The following is a 23,108-nucleotide window of genomic DNA, read 5'->3' as shown; positions in this document are numbered from 1 at the left end:
GTTGTTCATAGGATTCCACCACTTCCCAGTGAACAAAATCTCTGTCTTCCTCTTGTGAATCTCTGATAAAATTATGGAGAGCCATTGTTGCTGTCACAATCTTAATCCATTTCTTCAACTTGTACTTAGGATGCTTCCTATCAAGAATTCTCCATTTGGCTTTCCAGACACCAAACGTCCGCTCAATTATTGATCTCAGACCGGAATGCTTACGGTTAAACAGTTCCCGACTGTTTGTCGGTGGTCCTCCTCTGTTGAACTGATCTAAATGATATCTAGTTCTGCGATGAGGTCCTAGATAACCACTTCTGGATGGATGCCGCTGTATAATATAACAAAGAGCAAAAAGAAACGATTCCACTGCTGAATTTCTAAATATTAAGCATCTTTATTGTGGCAGGCTACAAGGTCAAAGTAGTAGCTCAAGTGTAAATGGGTATGTAAACGGGTAAAAGAATCTAAGAAAACACACAACACAAATCATATAGCTAGTAACACTAGATACACTACATTAACAAGCCATAAGAACAACCCTAGATTCCACAAAAAGATCGAGCAAACACATCAACAACCATGAAAAAGTGATATTCATGCATAAGATTCAGAGACATCAAAACAGAAGCTATAAACATGAAGCAGAAACTAGCCAAAAACACAAGGACATGACCAGCAAGCCATCATCACAAGCATATACGAGTAACATAATCATCACAAGCATACGAGTAATCACAAACCATCATCATCACAAGACTTAAATACAACATTGTTTCACATTTTGACATAAACATAACAACAGAGAGAAGCTTGAGACTAGTTTTCAAATGAATCAAAAATGAATCAAACATAACAACGGAGAGAAGCTTGAGACTAGTTCTAAACTAGTTTTCTAATCTCGTTTTCAAATGAATCAAAACCAACTAATATCTACAACTTTTTACTTCAAAATAACCATTTTAGAGTAAACCCAAGAACAAATCCTTCTTCTTACTGCAAGATAAAGAGAGGGAGCGAGAGAAACCAGAGAGATAAAGAGAGAAAGCAAGAGAGACAGAGAGATAGGGATGGAGAGAGAGAGAGAAGGGGGTTTGTAAACCTATACTCCGGTAAGAGATCGATCCGGTGAGGGATTGATCCGGCGCCGCGAGAGATTGCTCCGACGAGAGCTTGATCCGGCGAGAGCTTGAAAGAGGAGAGAGTCTAAGGAAAACCCTATTCTTCGTTGTTGTTCTCTGGAGGCTAGAAGAAGAAAAGGCAATATGATTAATTATACAAGGGTATTTTAGGGTTTTTGCGATATTGGCTGAACCGGCTCAAGCCAGCTGCTCCGTCTCGGCTCAGCCGAATTTTCAGCCTTTTTTGGATGAGTTTTATAAAACTCATTTAACTGCACCATCTAACTGTTCCGAAAAATTGGCTTAAACGAACATCAGTTTTCATCTCCACCTAGATGAATCTGCTGGATGAAGAAACGAACAGCACCTTAATCGTTTTTTTTAAGTCGGCTCGGCTACATTGTTTTCAGCAAATCAAAGGTGCATGCATACCTTTGTTTACGATTAGATCATTGCTCAAAATATACGTTTTCCATTATTATTATTTTTTAATGTAAAACACGTTTTCGTTTATCTGTGTTTGGTGTTTCGATTTTCAGATGGAGGAGATTGTTTTGGAACCAAAGGATGCAGTTGATTGGTCATATAGAGGCGAAGGAGCTGTTAATTTGGTTCTCGCTTACACTGGATCTTCTCCTACTTTCGTTAGTATCCTATTTCAATCTGTTTCTCAAACCAAAACATGATTGTTTTGCCTTAATGTCTTAGTTTTGTTATAGGGAAATAATAGTTATCATTGATTCTATCCTTTTGTTTTTTTGTGTGTCCGTTTGTGTTATATGTGAAGTTGGGAAAGATATTGAGGATACAGAAAATGCCAAAGGATGGAAATATAAATGGAGACAAAAGTGAAAATGGTCTTACCACTCATGAAAAGCTTATTTGGGGAGACATCAAGGATCTTGTATCATGCCAGAACAAGGAGATTGAGGAGTATTTGTTTGTCAAACATGTCATGAGACCTTTGTTTGGTCATAAACATGTCAATCCTGGAGTATGTTTCTTCTTGTCATGAATGTTATACTCGTTATTAAGGCTACAAGAAACTGGAAGTTGCACTAGGGATGTTTTAAAGGATGATGATTTGAGTATTTACATGTGTAATTGTTGCAACTTTGCAGATACGTCTTCTTGTAGCAAAGGAGTTTCTTGAATATGTTGACAGTATTATATCATCTCAACGTCCTTCTTGGCGAGCTAATGCAGCCAGTGTGGATACTAACCGGAGTTCCGTGCTTCTTATGGATGATTTGACACTATTCGCCCACGGTAAATCGATTTTTGTTTATTTGACCATTCATGAGGCTCTCTCTTTCATTGTTTTGTTTGACTTGCAAGTAAACTATGATGTGAGCTTGTAGATTGGCTCTTGGATTTAAGCTATGGTTTTTGGTTTATATATAACATGTCACAGCGTTAATGATCTCCTCTGCTTTCAGGTCATGTTGAGGATAAACCATGCTTAAGTGTTGAAATAAAGGTGTTCATGATCATTATCTTGTTCTTTTTTTATTTGTTGGCTAGCCATTGAGTGCTAAATTTGGGCTGATATATGTTTGCTCTCTGATGGAAGTAGCCCAAATGTGGATTTCTTCCATCTTCAAGTTTCATAGCAGAAGAAAATGTTATTAAGAAGAGTGTAACTCGTTTTGAAATGCACCAGTCTCTGAAGTTTAAAGAAAACGAGGTACTAATTCTACTACATCCCTCAGAAATCACTATCCAACGTCGAAGCTAACACCTTATAGCCATGTATTGCAGATCACAGAAATCAGTGAGTATGATCCCTTGGACCTTTTCTCTGGATCAAAAGATAGAATACACAGAGCAATAAAAGCACTCTACACGACACCTCAGAACAATTTCCGCGTGTTCTTGAATGGATCTTTGGTGTTTGGAGGCTTAGGTGGTGGCATATGCAAAACAACCTCAAAAGTTGAACTAGCGTTTGAGCATATGCTCAAAGATATCATCAAGATCGATGATGGCTTACGTGCAGATCGTTTCATAGAGCTAGTAGCAGAATCTGTTTACTCATCCGGAGTTCTAGATCAACTTCTAGATGTCCAAAAGCTCGATAAATATAACATCGAGGGAGTGATTCACCTGTACTATGACTTGATTGACCAGCCATGTAAAGTGTGCAGAGAGTTGGAGAAGATCAGTAAACCATCAAATCAATATAGTTCCATGCATTCGATTCCACTGGATGAAAAAGTGAATATTTTGAAGGATTTTCTAATATCTGCCACTGCAAAGGATTGTAGTGTAATGATAAGTTTTAGATCAACAGAAGTTGGGTTATCAAGATCATCTTCACACAGTAATCTGCATCTTGAATCAACAAAGCAAGAGTTTGAGTACAAGGTACATGTATTTTTTTTGTTTAACCTCTATATACTCAAGCTTTGCTTGTATTGAATTATTTCTCTCATATACTGAGGTCTATGTTGTTGACAGGTACATTTCATTGATCTTGATATGAGACCTTTGAAGAAAATGGAAGTCTATTACAAATTAGACAAGAAGATCATGAACACATACCTAGAGATGCTGAAGAAGAAAGGAAATCATCAACCTTGATGCTTCTAGAACTACAAGCTTAGAAGAAGGTAACAAATGGGCTACTTATTTAAGACATTGTCTTTGTAGCCATTTCCTCATGATTGGTCTCGTTCTCTTCTATTCCCTGATAAACTAATTTTGATTTCCTATGATAACAATGCATAATAATTTTGGAAAAAAAAAAGAAAAAACCAAACTTCCTTTTGATTGATGCGAGAGGAAGTAAGATACCGCGGCTGTGCAGATGGAAACTATATAATAGTAACCACTGATTAAACTACACAATAGCTATTAATCTACACAATGGCTACTAGTTATTGTCTATATGGTCCAAGAAGACAAAACCAAACACATCTTCATACGGCTCACCAATCTGAGCCTTGGCAAAGTCTTTTATGTAGACAACTACAGTCTTTTCGGAGTTACGCGGCTCCACATCTTCAGTAGTTTCAATCGCCACTTGCACAATCTCCAACTGATGCTGCAGAAACAAAACCATGTCTGTGTGAATCAAATTATTACTTACCAGTAGCGAGTGCCGCAAGCATTTTTCATTGATATGCAAAACAAATGAAAGAAAGGAGAGAAAAAAATCTAACATTTGTAAGTCTCCTATTGTGAAAAACAAGAGCAAGTTCCAAATACAGACGAATCCAATCGTTGTCTCGCAACTCTGATTCCTTCACCTGCAAAGTTTGTCAATAAAACATATAATTTGTTACTAGGCAAAAAAAAGCAAAACCACAAGGGAACTAGTGAGTGAGTGTCTTTAGTTATTACCAGGTGAAAACGTTTTCTATCATTGAAATCAATCTCTGACGGCCAATCAGGCAACTCATCACTGATAAAACAATCACACACTGGTTGGCTATGAGGACGAAGGAAAGGCTCCTTGGTGGTCACTATGCAAAGTTAATCAGCAAATGTATATGAAACCGCAAAGTTAATCAACAAGTTTTTTTGATTTTGTGACAGCCTTTAGCAGTTCTTTCGGGTTTCGAATAGCTTGGATATGAAACCTTTATATACAAATCTTATTGAAGAAACCAAAACTATTGCGGTTTGGTTCCATTAATTGGATATCTTTTGTTTCGGTTCGTTTCAGACAAGTCAAAAAAGAACCATAAGTGTTTTGGAGTATTTCTATTTTCTTTAGCTAGGGCTTCGTAACAGTTTCCTACTGTATTCATATGTAATAAGACTCCCTTTACTTGCTACGGTTTCAACAGAATAAAACTACACAAACAGCCTGTCAAATAGAGAGAGTGAGAGATTCCTTTTGTGAAACAGAGAGTTATAATACAAAAAGACACGAGCTTTCTTTGTTTTGCCATAAGTAAAACTGGTTTCAAAATCAGTTGGGTCTACCATTAACGCATCACCTGTGTATTGTATTCAAATCTCTCACAAATACATATAATTAGATGTTGGACTGGGAAACAAATTCTCATATAAGAAGACTGCAAACCCTGTTATATTTTACAAATATGAAGGAGCCTTATTTATCAAATGTTTCCACCCAAATTTACACCTTATTCGTTTTCTGTAAACCAAAAACTTCAATGAGGAAGGTGATGCTCTAATGGAGCATACATTCCCAAACACTTTTATGAGAGATAAACAAGTTCCTAGCTAACATCATCCAAGGTTGAAGACTCTTCCTTGGCTTCTTTCTCTTCCCTTTGTCTCTCTCCTAACTTGTTAAGTGTGTTCTCGTGGACGAGCTGCCCAAAGAGAACTAAGAGCACGAAGCCTGTGGAAGTACTCTCCTAGAGCGAGCAAGCCTCGAGCTGACTGTCTTGTTGTCAAGATCTTACTCATTTGTTGCAGAGTCTGCTGCCTTAGATGATCCGCCTGTTCCAGTAAAGAGAGCTTAATATATGTTTTCAGTGCATTGTCAATTTGTACAGACAGAAAAGAGACAAGCTTTTTTGGTTTTTGCAGAATGAAAATGAAAGATTTCGGATATAAGAATAAAAATCATGGAGACTGCAAAAGCACATATCAAACACATTTTTAGCTAAATAACTATACGACGAGTATGAGCACGTTACCTGGTTCACAAAAGTCTCCAATGCTTGAAGATTATCCATGGCCGAAGCCATTTGAGCACTGTGATTCGCAGACTCAACAACTTTTATCTGAACTGCTATGCTTTCGACCAAACCCTGCTGAAGTTTATCTAAGCCTTGAGAGAGAGCCTCCTCTGCTTGCTGAGATGATTGTTGGAGGTTACGCACCGCCAAGATTTGTTGATCGGTTAAGGGCTCAATGTATGGCATCACAACCTAGACAACAATAAGCGTTGAGATTTTCTTCTCAAGAGTGAAGACTATAACGTGTAAAGGTGAGAAATTTGTTTACATTCAACAGTTCGGATGGACGGAAACCTCCAATCCATTGGAAGAAGCGTTCAGTTGAAGTTCGCCACATTCCCGACATCAAGAAGAACACATCAGCCTTTGCAGCATCAGCTTTCATGCGGAAGAGATTTGCGTAGTGGTTCAAGCAAGTATCAACCAGCATTTTAAGCTCAATGTCACTTATATGAGCTTGAAGCGCTGTTCGAATCTCACTAACTCTCTTGTTTTGCTCTTCGAGCCAGTGTGTGTATTCCATCTCAAATGCAGCAATCCCTGAATACGGTTTCATTGAGATCATCATTTCTTTAAGATACTGAGGATTAAGAGATTAAGCGATGGCTGCAATGCTAACATATGTTTATTTACTGATATAAACACTAACCTGAGTTCATGTTCCCAGCTGGTCCTAGATAACTAGTGTCTGATGAATTGCGAACGCATAATCCCTGAAAACAAACCAAATTCACTAAGTTAGTATGAGTCAGATATAGTTTGATAAACACAGAAGAAAGAAACAAGATTGGGCTGACCTGTTGCCTTGCTCTTACAAGTTCCTGCTCGAGCTGTGACAACTTCAACCGGCTTTCTTCTAACTGTTGGACATGGGCCTACAGGCACAGACGTAACTTCGCATAAGCATTCCTTTTTATCATTACCACAAGAAACCCCACCAAGGGACCTTTCTTACCTTCTTTCTCAAACGGCTTTTGCGAGCAGCTTCTCGATTCTGAGCCAAACGCCGTTTCATCTGTGCATACAGAAGGAACAACAATTCATGTCATCACGCCGTGTCTCTTCCTCTAAAGATTAAAATGGACAATGACGAGTTTATGAGGTCTTCGAAACAAAAGGTATAACTAGCCTTAAAATGCTGAAGTCTACCTTATCATTGATCCGGTCTTCGTCTTGATCATTATTACTAGAAGGTTCTGCTTCAACAGAGTTATTATACAAAGAAGCATAATTGGCCTGCACATAATAAATCAACCATCAATTACCAAACAAACAACACTTATAAATCAGTCTAAAGCATGAATTAGGAATAAAGAATATCTCACTCTATTGTTATCATCTGGTTCTGGTCTAGCATCAACCTCAAGTGTGGTTGAAGAACTCTGATTGTTGTTCTGATTGTTGTTATCAATATTGTTGACATCTTTGAAAGGATTCTCCCAACCAGATAACTGTTGAAATGGTTCATACATCCCCATGTCTCTGAATGATACGACTTGAGTAGAAGAAGAAGAAGAGCTCATCATCTGTGTACATCAAACCATTACAAGCTCAAGCTTATTGAATTCAAGAAACAGAGTCTCTATCTCAGCTTTTACTCGATCTCTCTAAAAAATTACACTGCTCAGTACAAGTTCTTCTTCATCAGTTTCTACAGTAGTTATAGTTTTTTAGCTATAATAATAAAGGTTGAAACTTTAAGACGCAACTCTAAAAAAAACGAGCCTTTTGAAGTAAACATAGCCAAATAGAGCAATACCCATCAAAATTAGAAAGTTGCAACAAGTAAAAAACCAAAATTGGAAATTGTAAAAATCTCAAAGCAATGAAATAAACATCATAAACAAAAACCAACCTCCATTGACAAGCAGAGAAGAAACTCATGACGAAGTCGAGAGATGAAGAGTGAATCTTAGCATTCTCTGGTATATCCCAATGAAACGGTGACCACAAGAGAGAAGAGAAGAGAAATGAAGAAACTTTCTTTGGTCAAAACTTAGAGGTGAAGCGTACCCATCATTGAAAGAGAAAAAAAAAAAAAAAGCAGAGATATTTATTTTTTTCTTTTTATCTATTACCTTTTTATTTTTTGTTTGCTTTGATTAGTCCATGAGCGAGGCGTAGTAGTAGAGAAATAATAAAGCAAGTTGGAGTAAACGAACGACGAAACGACAAAAGCACACCGGGAGAAAAAACAAATCGTAAGAGAGAGAAGAAAAAGTTGAAGTCTTTTTCCTATACGCCAAAAAAAAAAGTTGACCTTACCGTGCGCCTCTGTGCTCTGAGTTCTAACGTACGCGTGTTTTGATGACCTGGATTCTCATCTCATCGTCGGCCGACACATCAACTTTGCTATTGGGAATATTCCGGCAGCCTTTTCACTACTTTATTTGTATCGTTTCGTCTAACATATAGAATCTGAATCTTTTAATTTTATGACTTATCAGTATATGATTCGTTATGATTTAAAGTTTTTTTTAAAAAAATATTAATCAAAACTTATGATTCAGATCTAAACCCACAACTTTTTCGAATGAATATGTATCTACTTGTTACTATAATAACGATTTTAATAACGTGTAGCTACTCACATTATTAATATATCTATGTTCTTTAGTAATTTATAAATGTTAATTGTTTTGTTATTCCAAATTGAGTAACTTTTTCCTATAAATTAGGTCGCATTTTATGGGACACATCAAGAGTGCAAAGATTAAATACTTTACATCTCAATTTGTATGCTTTATTTTGGAGGGTCTCAGTGGTATGCAGTGGCATCTTTTTTAACTTAAGTACCTCCTCCTTGGCTTAGTGAGAAATAATTGGGGACTTTAGTGCTCTAAAATACGATTATCTTTCTTTAAGTCTTTCTCCTTTTGTCTTATAAAACTATTCGATTCTTTAGTTAGTTTGGCACCACTTGTCTAAATAAAACCTGTGTTACGACAGAGACAAATACGTGAATTAAGTGGGGGCTTTTTGGTTTGGCTTTAATAAAGATTCATATTCATATATTATAGTTTATCTATCTTTATAATATGATTTAGAAAAACGTATTGATCAGTGACATTTGCAACAATGGAAAATTATCAAAACTGATTGAATCTGTTTCTTCTAGAATAATTTTTTTTCCTTAAATAAATCTCTACTTAGTGCTTCTGACATGACGTTTCCTTACAAATCAAGCTAAAATACATTTGTTTCATAATTTCGATGAGTGTGTGTTTGCAGTTTGCACTAATAACTGATTAGTGATTACAAAACACAGTGGAGCAAATTTGTTGGGCTTACCTCTTAAAAAGCCCGTAAGACTTGTTGAATATTCTCACCTAGCAAGTGCACGTGAGAAAAGCAAGATTCCTCGTCTCCTAGCTTCCCGTTGTCTCGTCACCACTCATAGGTCATCACTATAATTTTATTTACTACTGGTTGCTGTTGTGTCTGGTGCACGCATGACTGTCGTTAACTTAATTAACCCTAATAACATTTATAGATTTCATTATTCTTGGCGAATCTATTAGGTACGGTGTCTTGTAATTTCACTCGTTTCAAATACTTCATTCACAGATTAATGACGTACGTTCAAACTGAAGTTGACTTAGTTTTATTGCTTTCTAAGCTAAGTGTGACTTCAAATATTTGATATAAGGCGACAATAATACTTTATAACAGCGTTAGAAATTGTTGATGGCATCTAATCTTTAAATAAAGATATGTACTAGTACCACTTAATTAATTAGTATGTCTTTGTTATTCGTTCATCGTATATAAATGTTATGTAAATGATTACATTTACTCTTGATATAACTAAGAAGATAACTGTTATTTTTTTTTATTTTTTTTTGGCGATACTGTTACTTTTCTGATGGAATATTTCCATGAACTTTTTGTACATGTTCAAGAACTAAGATCACTTACAGGATAATAACTGTACAAAAGTGTTTTGTGCTGATTTGAACATCCAATAAGATAAGTCAAAAGGAAACATTCAATAAGATAAAAACATCCATTAATTTGAAATCGATTCTTCTTAAATTTGCATGTTTTTAAAAAACCTTTGAAATGCTCGTACGAACGAACAATTTGCATATTATGGCAATCCAACAGTCCACCACTATTACGGGTGTTAAAGCACTACACCAACACGATTATTTATGTTATAGAATTAGATTTTTCAAAAATATTTTCATATACGATATATATTATCCACTTGATAAAAAAGTTCAAGTACTTAATATTCTGCTTTAGTGATATATACGCTTTAATTAATCGCTTACTTTGTTCTTTTCTTTTAGTTATCTAACTAATCCGATGTTTTAAAATAAAATTGTTTTGCCCCCACATATGGCTTTTAAAATTCTGATGTTACCATATAGATAGATTAGATACTATAGTTATCTATACTTAATACAGGTAATTACGTAACCATATATGTATTTGACACGGTAAAGAGAGATGCTGGTCTGAGAACTAATTTGCATACACTGCAACTCCAACCCTTTATTTTCCTTGTTCATATGTATTTTGTTTCCAACACCAAAAAAAAATATATGTATTTTGTTCCTAGTCTTATTTTGTTTGAAAAAGCAACTCCTCCTGATGATATAATCGTTAGATATTTTAATTTTTTTCTTGGCTAACTACGAAATACGTCTGGAACTTTTTGTTAACTCTCAAATTATTTGGAAGATTATCAAAATTTCCTTTAAGAAATGGTATTTGAGTATATATATATATATATATATATATATATATATATATATATATAACACTAAAAAATCAGGAACGAGCTGCATGATTATAGAAACTCTTATAGCTTTTATAAAACCTCCAAAAAAAAAAAAAAAAAAAAAGAAGTTCACAAGAAAATCACACGATAGACTCAATCAAACAAGAAAGCAAAAAACTAAAACTAACAAACGGAAAATTCGAACTTTTTATTCCTTATTTAAATTGATTGATATATATATTATTCAGTAATCATAAGATCACAAACTTTAGCAGAGTTTTTCTTGGTGCTCAGCTTCCCAAAGAACCACCGGCCGGAACCTCCACCGTTCTCTTCGATTCCACCGGCGGTTGTAACCGCGTTTGTGGTAATACTCTTCATGTTCTCTCTGTGGAACTTCCTCGCCGTGTAAGCCTCCGCCATAGCCATCCCTCCTAGTCCCGATCCGTCTAGCGACATGTTGGAAAAGTTCACAAGAAAATTATATAAAACTATAGTGGTAATATGTGAAAAGATGATGCAACTAGAGACAAAAGAGAGTTGATAAACGTAAAAGAAAGAATTAGGTGAAAGGTTAGTGTTGATGTTTTGGAATTTAAGGTGGGATGGGTTGTGATGAATATATAGAGATATATCAGTGGGTCCTTTTTATATAGTTGGATTTATTTTCTCTGTTTCCCACTTATTTATACATAACATTTTGCTGACAGCTATGTTATACGTACGCAAAATAGTGGGAATCTAATTATAAATTTTGCAAAAACAGATGTTATTGTTGCTTTTTTTGAGTTTCAAGTGTCTATATCGTACGTCAGATAGAATGCAAAACAGTTTGGTTTACGCTGTTATTGAAGCATACACATAGTTTTACAAAGTTGTTCATACTACAATGGAAGATATAAGTGAGCACAAATATATAAGAGCAGAGGGCACATTGGCCGCAGGGACAACAAACTCCCATGCTATAGCAAATAATGTATGATCATATTCCAAAATCCAAACAATATTTAGAAAAAAGTGTTTCATTAAATCAAAAGATATATCAATCGCTAGTTTAGTTTTAAACTAAACGACTATTACTCTACTCAAATGAGATGATTAATCTTTAAAATGAAGAATGCTTAATAGGCAAATCAATGTATACAAGTTAGTACTTTATTGATAATTGGACTGTCTAAAGCCGTAGGTCGACGCAAATAATGGCTAGACACTCAATTTTTTTAAAAATATAGATGATGACTCAACGTGTAATGATAATTTCAAAGTTTGAGCGATGATAAGACTGATCATTCGGCAACAAAATATCATGTTTTGTATAGTCATCAGTCATCACACAAAACAAATGGTGTTTTACCTTTTTATCGTAATCGACAGTAAAAGAATTGACAGGCGACAGATACGACAATTCCTCGTTACACTAGGACCTTGAAACGATGGTTAGATAATAAACAAATGAAAATTTGAGTTGATGCAAATCTAAGATAGATCCGGATATGATTACATCCACTTAGTACTAATTATATTACAAAAAAGTAGACGTATTTAGGTTATAATTATTTGTATAATATAGAGAGACGTATAATGTATATGGATTTATTAAACGTCACAAAGACGAAAGCATTAAGCATCGATGCACTCTTTATAGTTTACGAGTTATTATTATATTACAAGGAACGTCTTAATGAAACAAATGAACATAGACCGTGTCGTGGCTTCTGTTCGTTAACTATATAAAGTTCTTTCGAAGGAACACTAAACACTAAACTTAATTAATTAGTTAGATACTTAGCTTAATTTTTAATATATATGTCCACTGAGTTAATGACTCGTATTAGAGGTGCAACCACACGAAAGAAAACAAAACAACCTAACAGCTCCTAGAGGAATAGCCAAAAATGATACTTCAACAGCTTCAATTGAAATATAATGTTTTGAAATTGATTAACATAATTGAATTTATCTATTGTCAAATTATGTCCCCTGGACAGACCAAATGAGACCTCTATAATCTATATAATACATAGTATTGTGTTTGTCAAATAATAGTTAAACCGTTTAGCAAAAGACGACTAGACGAAGAAGCATCTATATTATGTAACCCCACTGCCGAAGTGGCAATATAGGTACGAGTGGGTCGGTATCATATAAACTACCAATAAGATTTGATCAGATATTTTTGGGAGAAAGTTTTATATATCCATCGATCACCATTACACATTACTTTATGAGTACATTAGAAAATCAGAAAAAGAAAACAAACGATAATGCGCTTCTTCTTTCGATTCCTAGAATTTTCTCAAGAATTCTTTTTTTATTTGACGTTTTTTTGGTCCCATACATGTACACTACTAGTAAACATTATCAAAAGCATTAACCAAACTATTTAGAAGAAAATATTCTTTTAATGCTTTACCATTTCACTATATCATCATAAAAAAAAAAACTATTGGCCATACTGTTGAAAAACTTAAAGTGTGTGTTTAAGTCAAACTTAAAGGGGTATACTACCACTTAGTACAGTCTGTGTTCTCATATTTCATTTTTTTTTGTAACGATTAATCTAGCTATAATCTGAAATCTCAATGTAGCCACTGTAAAAATGAAAATATAGAAACAACCTTTTTAAGTAAGGGCCTTTGGCCCAAAACACTTGCATGCAAATTAGAGAACCAGGCGTCATCAACCTGTACTGTTAAATGACTAAATGTCGTCGTCATTGGATCAAACGCCAAGTCGTGGCCACGTAGGGCGATCACACACACGTTCACGTGGTAAAAGCGGAGATAGCTGAGCTGTGACCGGGGAGATAAAGGGACCGCTCGCTCGCTTGAGAACCCTCTCACCACGTGCCCCCCCCTTCCATCTCCATCTCTTCTTTTTTTGGGGCCACCCTTTTGCACACCACTCCTACTCACTGTTATCATTCCTTTTTTTCTTTTTCTTTTAACAAAAATGTATGTTAGGGATTTTAAAATCAGAAGATCATACTTAATTATATGTTTTTCTTTAACAACTTGTTTTGGGTGGACAATTCAATAACTACATCAGTAATTGTGCTTTAAAGCCATTAACCACCACCTGTTTACTCACTACTACACAGATTTTTGTGTGTTTGATACATTAATTACCCTACTATATGAATGCGTTTTTATGATGTCTTCTTAAACATAAGTGATAGTTTTTACAAATCGAAGTAAGGGTATTAAACCTCGAAAACTTCATGATATTTGGATAAAATTTTCAGCAAATTATGTTCCGTACTTATGTAACAAAAGTAAAACAAAGTTTAATAAGAGTCTAAAAGTCATAACAAATGTTGTGAAGTACATCTTACGATCTTTACCATTGACATCATTTAACTTTGTACTAGTAAGCTTTTATTTAATTGTAATGTGGTTATTATATAGTAAGTATTAGTATTATTCTATACACATTTGTTTGATCATTAATCAGATTTTATGTAAAAAAAATTCGGATTGGTCACACACCTCCAAAGGATCCAACAAATAAATACACCCCGACATAATAAATAAAACTTCATAATTACTTCTATCAGAAAAAAATGGACCATATAACAAAAAATGAAGAAAAGGAAATTAAGGATGATAATAAAAATAGACTTTGGCGGGATGTCTCTGTTCTGTAAGTAATTAAGCCTTGTCTAATACTTCTTAAACCCCCTAGTGTAGTAATAGTAGTTAGCACTGTACTCTTCTTCTCCTCTCATCTCCTTTGTGATATTTCACCAAATCACCCAACACTTGAAAAAAATTAATACACAACAATAATCAAAACCTAACCTAACCTAACCTCTCTCCCTCCCTCCAAATCCCTAATTCTTACTCCAATCTCCATTTCCCACAATCTCTAGATCCGATCAATGCTGTTGTAATCCTTTTTTTTTTTAGCTTACCCCAATTTTGAAATTCACCTGCTTCTTATTTTATTATTATTATTATCAGTATTGGGGAGATTCAGTGAGTGGGAAAAGCCTGGAGAAGAAGAAGAAGAAGAAGAAGTGAGTGGGAGAGAGAGAAAGAGAGAGATTCTTCTTCATTGGTCTCAGCGTTATTGCTTGCTTCCGACATAAGTACCCATTCATTCAGATCCGTTAACTAGGTAATGATCCATTTCATCTCCTTCCCATTAATGCCTTTTACCCAATCAATCAAAGCCTTTTTTTTTTTTCTAGTTTTGTTTTGTTTCTTCTTGCTATTTTTTTTTGTGTTTCAGCTAAAATTTAAGAATTCACGACTTTGCTTCACTTGGTAATTTTTGGGTTTCTTCTCTTTTACCTACTAAATCTGGAGAATGTGTTAGATAGTGGAACTTTTCGGTAGCTTGGATTAGCATTGTCACTTGAATCGGGATCTCTTACTCAATTTGAGGTCTTTACAATTGGGTTATTCTTTGGGGGTGAGATTGGATCTGAGGGTTACTAGCAACTGTCTACTTTTTGAGTTTGCTTCCGTTTAGCCATTTTATTTTTTCAGAAATCTCTTTGCTTTATGTCGGAACTGAGGGATCATTTTAAAGTTTGTGTGAATTAGTGGAATTAGCATCTGGAATCTTTGAACAGCTGAGTGACTTAGATCTCAGCTTGCTCTGTTTGGTTTCAGTCTTCTGATCTCTTTGTTTTGTTCCTTGTTATAAAATGTTCTATGTAGTTATTTGTTCTTGCTAGGATTAAGGGCTGTTACTGGAACATATAGATTAATAGATATATGATGATGATCACGGAAACGAAAATTGAATTTGTTTTCAAATGTGGTTTGCTTACAGGTGAGACTGTTTTGATTTTTATTTGAGTAATGTCGAGACTGGCGAAATGGAAGCTGGAGAAAGCCAAAGTCAAAGTGGTCTTTCGATTGCAGTTTCACGCTACCCATGTAAGTCAAATAACTAATAACCTCTCAAGAATAACTCTTTAAATTATTTACTCAGATAATATCATCAAGCTTGAAATGTAACTCCTTTGTGTTTGCTTGTGTTCTTATGCTGTTGATGTGAAGTATCTCTGAGTAGTTATACAAGATGTTGATGGTGTGTGTTTGCTCAGTGTGCACAGTGATCTGATGGGTGCTTTGTTTATTATTTAATAAGGTTCCACAAGCGGGATGGGACAAACTATTCATATCTTTCATTCCCGCTGACTCTGTAAAAGCTACAGCAAAGACAACAAAAGCGCTTGTGAGAAATGGAACTTGCAAGTGGGGGGATCCCATCTATGAAACTACAAGGCTGCTTCAGGATACAAGGACCAAGCAGTATGATGAAAAGCTTTATAAGATTGTTGTGGCTATGGTATCATTCTATTTTATTCCTATCTTTTCTCTTTTTTTCCTGACTTCTTATATCGGAGTTAATTTATTCTTCCCTTTGCATTCTTATGAGATCAGGGTACTTCTAGATCTAGTATCCTTGGAGAGGCTATGATCAACCTTGCTGAATATGCTGATGCCTTAAAACCTTTTGCTGTGGCATTGCCCTTGCAAGGTTGTGATTCAGGAGCTATCTTACATGTATGGGACCATTTGGCATCTATTCTCTGTTTTCTCGCGTTCAATAAAGAAATAGACTTCCTTCTTAAGCTCATAAATTGGTTTCTCAACATTTTGTTTTTGCTTTCAGGTCACTATACAGCTTTTAACTTCAAAAACTGGTTTCAGAGAGTTCGAGCAGCAGAGAGAACTCAGTGAGAGGGGACCATCTGCGACCCCTGACCATAGCAGTCCTGACGAATCTTCTCGTGGCAGGATTTCACCTTCTGATGAGACTCTTTGTCATGTTGATAAGGTTTGGTCGTCTTTTCCGATAAAATCTTCATGAATGTGACCTTTCAGGTTTTCACCCCAAAATTTACATTGCCCTTCGTGGATCCATCATTGTACAATATGCTGATTTGTATGAACTATGTAGTCTCATGCTCACCTTTTCATAGAACAACTTTCAAACTAATCTTGGTGTGAGGGTGTTGACACAACTTATATTGTTAAATATCTTTTTGCAGACAAATATAAGAGGGAGTTTCAAAGAAAAGTTCCGAGGTAATTCTTTAGTGGATGAAACTGTGGGGCCACATGACCTTGATTCAGGATTGGGATTTGATGTCTCTTCAAACACATCAGGGAGCCTAAGTGCTGAGAAACACGATATATCCAGTACAAATGAAATTGATAGCCTCAAAAGCGTGGTATCTGGAGATCTGAGTGGACTTGCTCAGAGCCCGCAGAATGAGAAACACGGTCGTGAGTGGCATCATGGCTGGGGTCCAGACTATCTTGGTAAGAATAGTGATTTGGGCAATGCAATAGAAGACAACAATAAGCTTAAAGGTTTTTTGGAAGACATGGAATCATCCATTAATGAGATTAAGATTGAAGTGAGTTCGCTACAGTGCCATGCAGATGATATAGGTTCCAAAGCACAAGATTTTTCTCAAATACTTATATCAGAGATTGGTTCTGGGGATCATTTGGTCAGAGAAGTATCTGTGCTGAAATCAGAGTGCTCAAAGTTAAAAGAAGAGATGGAGCGCTTACGTAACGTCAAATTACACGTTCTATATAATAGCAAAGACCAAGATAGCGTTTCACATAGTCTACAACTAAGATGGCTGCAGGGACTTTTAGTTGTAGAGGATAGTGTACGAGAAATTCAAAACAAAGTTAGCTATGGCTACCATGACAGAGACTTAAGATTGTTCCACTCAGACGTTGAGTCTCTGGTTGGAGTTCTACAGGATTTTAAAAGGCAGATTGGCCAGCCTATATCTCACTTCAGCACAATACCATCTGACAAAATCATCACGACCGATAAGAAAGAGAGAGGCGTGCCAAAAGCAGAGCATTTTGTATCCGGTTCTGAGTTAGACACTGATATTTATCAACCTGAACTTGATCCACTTCAATATCTTGGTATGCCTGATCTTACTTCTCGTGAACCCAATTCAGCAGATTCTGTTAGTGCCATGAGAGATAAGATAGTCGAGCTTGTACGAGGGCTGGACGAGTCTAAAGCTGAACGTGATAGCCTTACCAAGAAAATGGATCAGATGGAATGCTATTATGAATCTCTGGTCCAGGAGCTTGAGGAAACTCAAAGGCAGTTGCTAGTAGAGCTACAGAATCTAAGGACCGAACATTCCACGTGCGTCTATAGTATCTCTGGCGCTAAGGCTGAGATGGAAACATTGCGCCAAGATATGAATGAGCAAACCCTAAGATTTTCTGCGGAGAAGAAAACTTTAGATTCTTTGAATGAAGAACTGGAAAAACGAGCTATGGCTACAGAGGCAGCACTTAAAAGGGCCCGCTTAAATTATTCTATTGCTGTCAACCATTTGCAGAAGGATCTCGAATTGCTTTCATCCCAGGTTGTATCTATGTTTGAGACCAATGAGAACCTCATTAAGCAAGCTTTTCCAGACCCTCCACAAAGCGTACACGAATGCATTCATTTAACAGATGATTCAAAGCCTGAGAAACAGGACGCTCGTGATGTAAAACTCCCACAGTTTCAGAATGAGAAAAAGGGGATGAAGGAACGCCCCATAAAAGGTGATGTTCTTCTAGAAGATTTGAAGAGATCTCTTCATGTGCAAGAAAGCTTATATCAAAAGGTTGAAGAAGAACTCTATGAGATGCACTCGAGGAACTTATATCTGGAAGTATTCTCGAACATTATACGGGAAACTTTTATTGAAGCAAGTGTTGACATAAGGATCATGAAAGCGAAAATTGATGAACTAGGATGGCAGCTGGAGCTTTCAACAGAGGCCAAGGAAATGTTGAAGCAGAGGCTGGATATTACTTTGGACGAGGTTTGCTCCTTGGAGGAAGAGAAAACCACATGCATTGCCCAATGGAATGCTGTAGCTATGCAGAATCAACTTTTAGAAGCAAATTTGCAGAATATTACTCAGGAGAACATTATCGTTCTGCAAAAGATCGATGAACTTGAATCTGTAGTGTTGCAGTCCAAGAATTGGAAGACTAGTTATGAGACATGCATTTGTGAGAAAAACGAGCTTGCAGAGCTTATGGAGAAAGAAGCGCTGGAAAAAAAACATTTTCAGACAAGGCTTGCTACTGTGCAGGCTGAATTTGATTCTGTGAGAGGTAAATTTGATGATCTGGTTACAGAAAATGGAAATCTACAGCAGAAATTTAGTAGTCTGAAGGAAAAGTTGATAAACACATTAGGCTGCTACAATGAAAAACTTGTTTTGTTGCCCCTGTGGGAAGATGGAGTGGATCTTGATTTGGAGTCCCATGATTTAACAGAACAGCTTGATAAATTCCTGTGTAAGATATGTGAACAATGTGTCGTACTTATATCAGAGAATAAAGATCTGATGAAAGAAAAATCCAAGACAGAGTCATATTTACGGGCTGCTGAGTCTGATGTTATGGAGCTCAAGCAGAAGCATGAGAATGATGTACAATGTCTAGTTACTAAACTAGAAGCTTCCACTGCCCTCCTCCAGAGACTTCAGTTGGAAACTGAGTCTATCATGGAAAAAATGAAGGTTTTTACTGAAGCTGAACACAATTATGAGAGCCATCACATGGACTTTCTTTCTCGTCTTGACTATTTTGAGAATGAAATGCATCTACTTGTGGCCAAGAACGAGGGACTTGGTCAAGAGATTAGTGAATTAAGCTCTGTAGCTATTGAACATGGAAGAACCAAGCTGCTTGTGGAAGAACTGGCTGAGGAAAAAAAATGTGTTCTGGTTTCTCTTCAGGATAAATCTCAGGAAACGTTGCGTCTTGTGCGTGAGCTTGAAAATCTAAAATCAACATTTGACCACGAGTTGGGACTTGAAAGAAACTTGAGGCAGGAACTAGAAATTAAGTTGCAAGATATTACATCTGAGTTGAACGCAAAAATTTCCAAATTGATGAGCTTTGATGAGCAAAGCTCTGAGTTGGTCCGGCTTAAGCAAATTGTTTCCGATCTGGAGGTGGAGAAGGCAACTCACATTCTTTCTCTGACAAGATATGAAACATCTCTGAGAAGCTTGAATCGTGATTCATCATATATTTCCGATTTGGAATCTCAGTTACTTGAAATAATGGAATCTTCATTAGCAGCAGATATCCAGCTTGTTTTCACAAGAACTGAATGGGAAACTTATGCTGACAAGCTCCACAAGGAACATTTTGAGGTACTGACTGCGTTCAATGACTCTCGTAATGTAGGATCCCAGCATATGGATGCTAATATAAAGTTGTTGGCAGATCTTGACTCCGCAAAATCAGAACTGAAAGTTGAGAGAAATTTGAGAAACAACTTAGACAGCAAAGTTGAAGAACTCGCCGCTGAGTTAGATGAAAAGCATTTATTGTTGAAGAACTTCGATTTGCAAAAATCTCAAGTGGAACTTTTGGAGAAGATGGTAGCTGAGTTGGAATCTGAAAAGTCTTGTCAACGTTTGGAGTATGTTAGAAATGCTCATCGAGAGTCTTCTTTTATTGAAGAACTGTTTCAATGTCTAATGGCTGCTGATGTTCAGCTTACTTTTACAAAGATCCAGTCTGATATATGTATCAGTGACCTTGCAGAACAACTTAGTTACTGCTCTAAGAGCCACCTTGAGTTTCAGAAGAAGTACAGTGATGTGGAATCTGCCCTTAACCACTGTCTAGTCAACAAAACACGGTATATGGAAGAAAACAGTCAGTTATTGATTAGTCTTGAAGTCTTAAAGTCTGAACTAGAGTCTTCCATGGCTGCAAGTAGAGCTCTTGCTGATAGAAATGATGAAATGTCAGTTGAACTTAAACAGTACGCAACTAGGGATAAGAATGCAGAAAGAAGTTCCCTTGAAAGAAGCTTATGTGCTCATGAGGTTGAGCAATTGAAATCTTTGTTGGTTGGGCATGAAGAAGAAATAGAAAATTTGACGGTGTTAAAGGCTGAGGCGGAAATTACTGTTGAGATACTAAAAGATAAACTAACTGGGATGTGTGTAAAAGGTGCCAGTGAGCTTGAAACACTGAAAAATAGGTGCAGTGATCTCACGCTGAAGCTCTCTGAGCAGATTTTGAAAACAGAGGAGTTCAAAAGCTTGTCCAATCATTTGAAAGAGCTTAAGGACAATGCTGAAGCTGAATGCAATCGTGCCCGTGAAAAGGCCGACTATAAAGCCCCGCTAACCCCACAGCAGGAGTCATTGAGAATCATTTTCATCAAAGAACAGTATGAAACCAAGCTGCAGGAACTTCAATATCAACTGACCATGTCCAAAAAGCATGGTGAGGAGATTCTGATGAAATTACAAGATGCCATTGATGAGAACGAAGCAAGGAAAAAGGCAGAATCCAGCCATTTAAAGAGAACTAAAGAGCTGGGAGATAAAATATTGGAATTGGAGGCTGATCGACAATCTGTCATCCACGATAAACGTGAGAAAATGACGGATTATGACATGATGAAGGCTGAGCTGGATTGTTCATTATTAAGTCTTGAGTGCTGCAAAGAAGAAAAACAGAGCCTTGAAGCTCTTCTGCAGCAATGCAAAGAGGAAAACTTGAAACTGTCCAAAGAACTAGAATCATTGAGAGAACTAGTACAATGTCGCAGCTCTCACAAAAATACTGAAAGGGGAGACCATGATAGATTGAGCATGGATGATCGTGTATCAGAGTTGGCTGACAAAAGTATATTTGCAGTGTCGTCAGGCGACTTGGTGAACCATGAGCAAAGAGATGGTGCTTGTCTTGTTCCCACAGTGGGTACCATCAGTCCCAGGTCAAACATTCAGGTAACTGTCTGTTAGATCTTATTTAGATTAGCATTTATGTGGAAGTTAGATTTCTTCATAAACATGGTATCATAGACTGTATGTAAAAATTAGTTCTCTTCCATCTTCTTTATGACTGTTATGTGTAACTAGTTTATCAAGCTGGTAAGGACTAGACTACTACGTATTTTGATTTTATTTACCTAGTTATCTGTTAAGCATATTGTTTTTTGTGACTCAACGAGAAAGAAGGTGCTATAGTTAGTTACTCATCATGCTTATTAGTTATTATATTTATCTTTTAATGTATGTTTATTGTTTATCAGGGGGCTATTCAGTTGAGCAGTGTAAATGGAAACGGAGACCAATTACCTTCCGGAGAAGCAATGTCGCTGGAAAAAAGTGAAGAAAGCCTTGCTATGATCAATAATAATTTCAGGGCAGAGACTTTAAGGTCTAGCATGGATCACTTAAACGATGAGGTAATATTTGTGTTGTCCGTTACAATTTCTAATGAGTGGATTTAAAAGAACTGGAGGTGTTAATATCTGACTTTGATTGGATTGGATGGCAATTTTATATCACAATGTCTACCTGTTGGTTCAGTATCTACAGAGCGAATTTATGTTTTGTGCCTAGTGTCACTGGATTTTTTTTGTCTTCGTTACAGCTAGAACGGATGAAGAATGAAAATCTACTTCAACCTCAAGATGACAATGATTCAGACGCCAGATTTCCGGGTTTGGAACATGAGCTGATACAATTGCGTCAGGTGCGGATGATTATTTACCTTTTAGAGATTGTAATATATTGAAGCATGAGTGTTCAGAAGTCTTATGATCATCTTTCCAACAGGCAAAGGAAGAACTTCAGAGTATCTTCCCTCTATCTCATGAGAACTTCAGTTGCGGAAACGCATTGGAAAGAGTTCTTGCACTGGAAATAGAACTTGCTGAGGCATTGCGTGGAAAGAAAAAATCAACCATCCATTTCCAGAGGTACGTCACTCTGAATTCTGTTATTTATATGAAAGATTCTGCAGGAATGGGTAGAACTATACGAGACGTTAAACTTATTCATTTTTGCCTGAAATTGCAGCTCTTTCTTGAAGCAACACACAGATGAGGAAGCTATTTTCCAGAGTTTCAGAGACATAAACAATCTAATTGAAGAAATGCTGGAGACCAAAGGCCGGTATTCGTCTATGGAGACTGAGCTTAGGGAAATGCATGACCGTTATTCCCAGCTAAGCCTCAAGTTTGCAGAGGTTGAAGGAGAGAGACAAAAGCTCATGATGACTCTGAAGAACGTTAGGGCATCAAAGAAGGCTATGCTCTTGAACCGTTCCCCATCAGCAACTCTTGGTGAACATTAGTGCACAGATGTTACTTACTATGTATATAAGTTCCAAGAAATGTTGAATAAGTCGTAACAGTGGTCTCGAGTTATAGATAGTTTAATATTAATTGTTCTTTAGTCAAGATAAGGGGTTATCAAAGTGATGTGTCTTCTCTGTATTGTATAGAAACCCAATATTCTACACAGATATAGTGGCATGTCTTCCTTCATTACCAGTAAACCTTCTGTTATTTTCCTGTTGTTGAAGATATTGTATATTATATAAAACCAGAGCAATGACATCTATCCAAACAGATTAGTCTTACGATCTGGTCTTAAAAGCCTTACCAAACAGATTGGTTCATTTACACAGGGAACATCATAGTTTCCTCTTCTTTTTTATTTTTATAACTATGACGTTCTTTGTAATTAACTCTTAGACCCGCCTGTTAAGTGTTAACTAATATTTTGCTAATCATACTCTTGTGGCCACAGATTAGGGGACAAGTCAGCTTCTG

The 23,108-nt window shown here is 36.4% G+C and overlaps 5 protein-coding genes across 6 annotated transcripts; 2 read left to right on the top strand and 3 right to left on the bottom strand.

The window, feature by feature from the left end:
- The first annotated feature begins 1,651 nt into the window (after positions 1–1,651).
- LOC17896736 (inositol-pentakisphosphate 2-kinase) lies at positions 1,652–3,695 on the top strand. The gene is made up of 7 exons (XM_006306408.1): positions 1,652–1,756; positions 1,900–2,106; positions 2,234–2,381; positions 2,552–2,592; positions 2,689–2,799; positions 2,874–3,479; positions 3,573–3,695. The coding sequence occupies exons 1-7, from the start codon at positions 1,652–1,654 to the stop codon at positions 3,693–3,695; spliced, it is 1,341 nt and encodes a 446-aa protein (XP_006306470.1).
- A 292-nt stretch (positions 3,696–3,987) lies between these two features.
- Positions 3,988–4,749, bottom strand: LOC111828604 (UPF0725 protein EMB2204). Its single transcript, XM_023776938.1, has 4 exons — positions 4,707–4,749; positions 4,458–4,579; positions 4,277–4,363; positions 3,988–4,158 (listed from the first exon to the last, which is right to left on the bottom strand). The coding sequence occupies exons 1-4, from the start codon at positions 4,747–4,749 to the stop codon at positions 3,988–3,990; spliced, it is 423 nt and encodes a 140-aa protein (XP_023632706.1).
- Positions 4,750–5,107: 358 nt separating this feature from the next.
- LOC17899797 (transcription factor TGA3) lies at positions 5,108–7,822 on the bottom strand. The gene is made up of 9 exons (XM_006304996.2): positions 7,629–7,822; positions 7,099–7,299; positions 6,923–7,009; positions 6,729–6,788; positions 6,571–6,648; positions 6,423–6,486; positions 6,042–6,313; positions 5,732–5,965; positions 5,108–5,531 (listed from the first exon to the last, which is right to left on the bottom strand). The coding sequence occupies exons 1-9, from the start codon at positions 7,632–7,634 to the stop codon at positions 5,379–5,381; spliced, it is 1,155 nt and encodes a 384-aa protein (XP_006305058.1). The 5' UTR covers positions 7,635–7,822; the 3' UTR covers positions 5,108–5,378.
- Positions 7,823–10,686: 2,864 nt separating this feature from the next.
- LOC17899677 lies at positions 10,687–11,104 on the bottom strand. The gene has a single exon (XM_023776976.1). It carries the CDS (start codon positions 10,959–10,961, stop codon positions 10,743–10,745), a length of 219 nt encoding a protein of 72 aa, XP_023632744.1. The 5' UTR covers positions 10,962–11,104; the 3' UTR covers positions 10,687–10,742.
- Positions 11,105–14,231: 3,127 nt separating this feature from the next.
- LOC17899680 (GRIP and coiled-coil domain-containing protein 2) lies at positions 14,232–22,881 on the top strand. 2 transcript variants are annotated; one of them, XM_006303070.2, is made up of 10 exons: positions 14,232–14,621; positions 15,285–15,391; positions 15,606–15,806; positions 15,902–16,024; positions 16,134–16,298; positions 16,513–21,273; positions 21,579–21,734; positions 21,923–22,024; positions 22,108–22,250; positions 22,351–22,881. In XM_006303070.2, the coding sequence occupies exons 2-10, from the start codon at positions 15,314–15,316 to the stop codon at positions 22,625–22,627; spliced, it is 6,006 nt and encodes a 2,001-aa protein (XP_006303132.1). In that variant the 5' UTR covers positions 14,232–14,621; positions 15,285–15,313; the 3' UTR covers positions 22,628–22,881. The 2 variants fall into 2 exon arrangements, with proteins under 2 accessions (XP_006303132.1, XP_023633240.1); XM_023777472.1 differs by lacking the exon at positions 14,232–14,621 and adding an exon at positions 14,680–14,770.
- The last annotated feature ends 227 nt before the right edge of the window (positions 22,882–23,108 follow it).

This window comes from Capsella rubella, unplaced genomic scaffold, assembly GCF_000375325.1.
Source record: "Capsella rubella cultivar Monte Gargano unplaced genomic scaffold, Caprub1_0 scaffold_1, whole genome shotgun sequence".
Lineage (NCBI taxonomy): Eukaryota > Viridiplantae > Streptophyta > Magnoliopsida > Brassicales > Brassicaceae > Capsella > Capsella rubella.
This window is presented reverse-complemented; position numbering and strand designations above follow the sequence as displayed.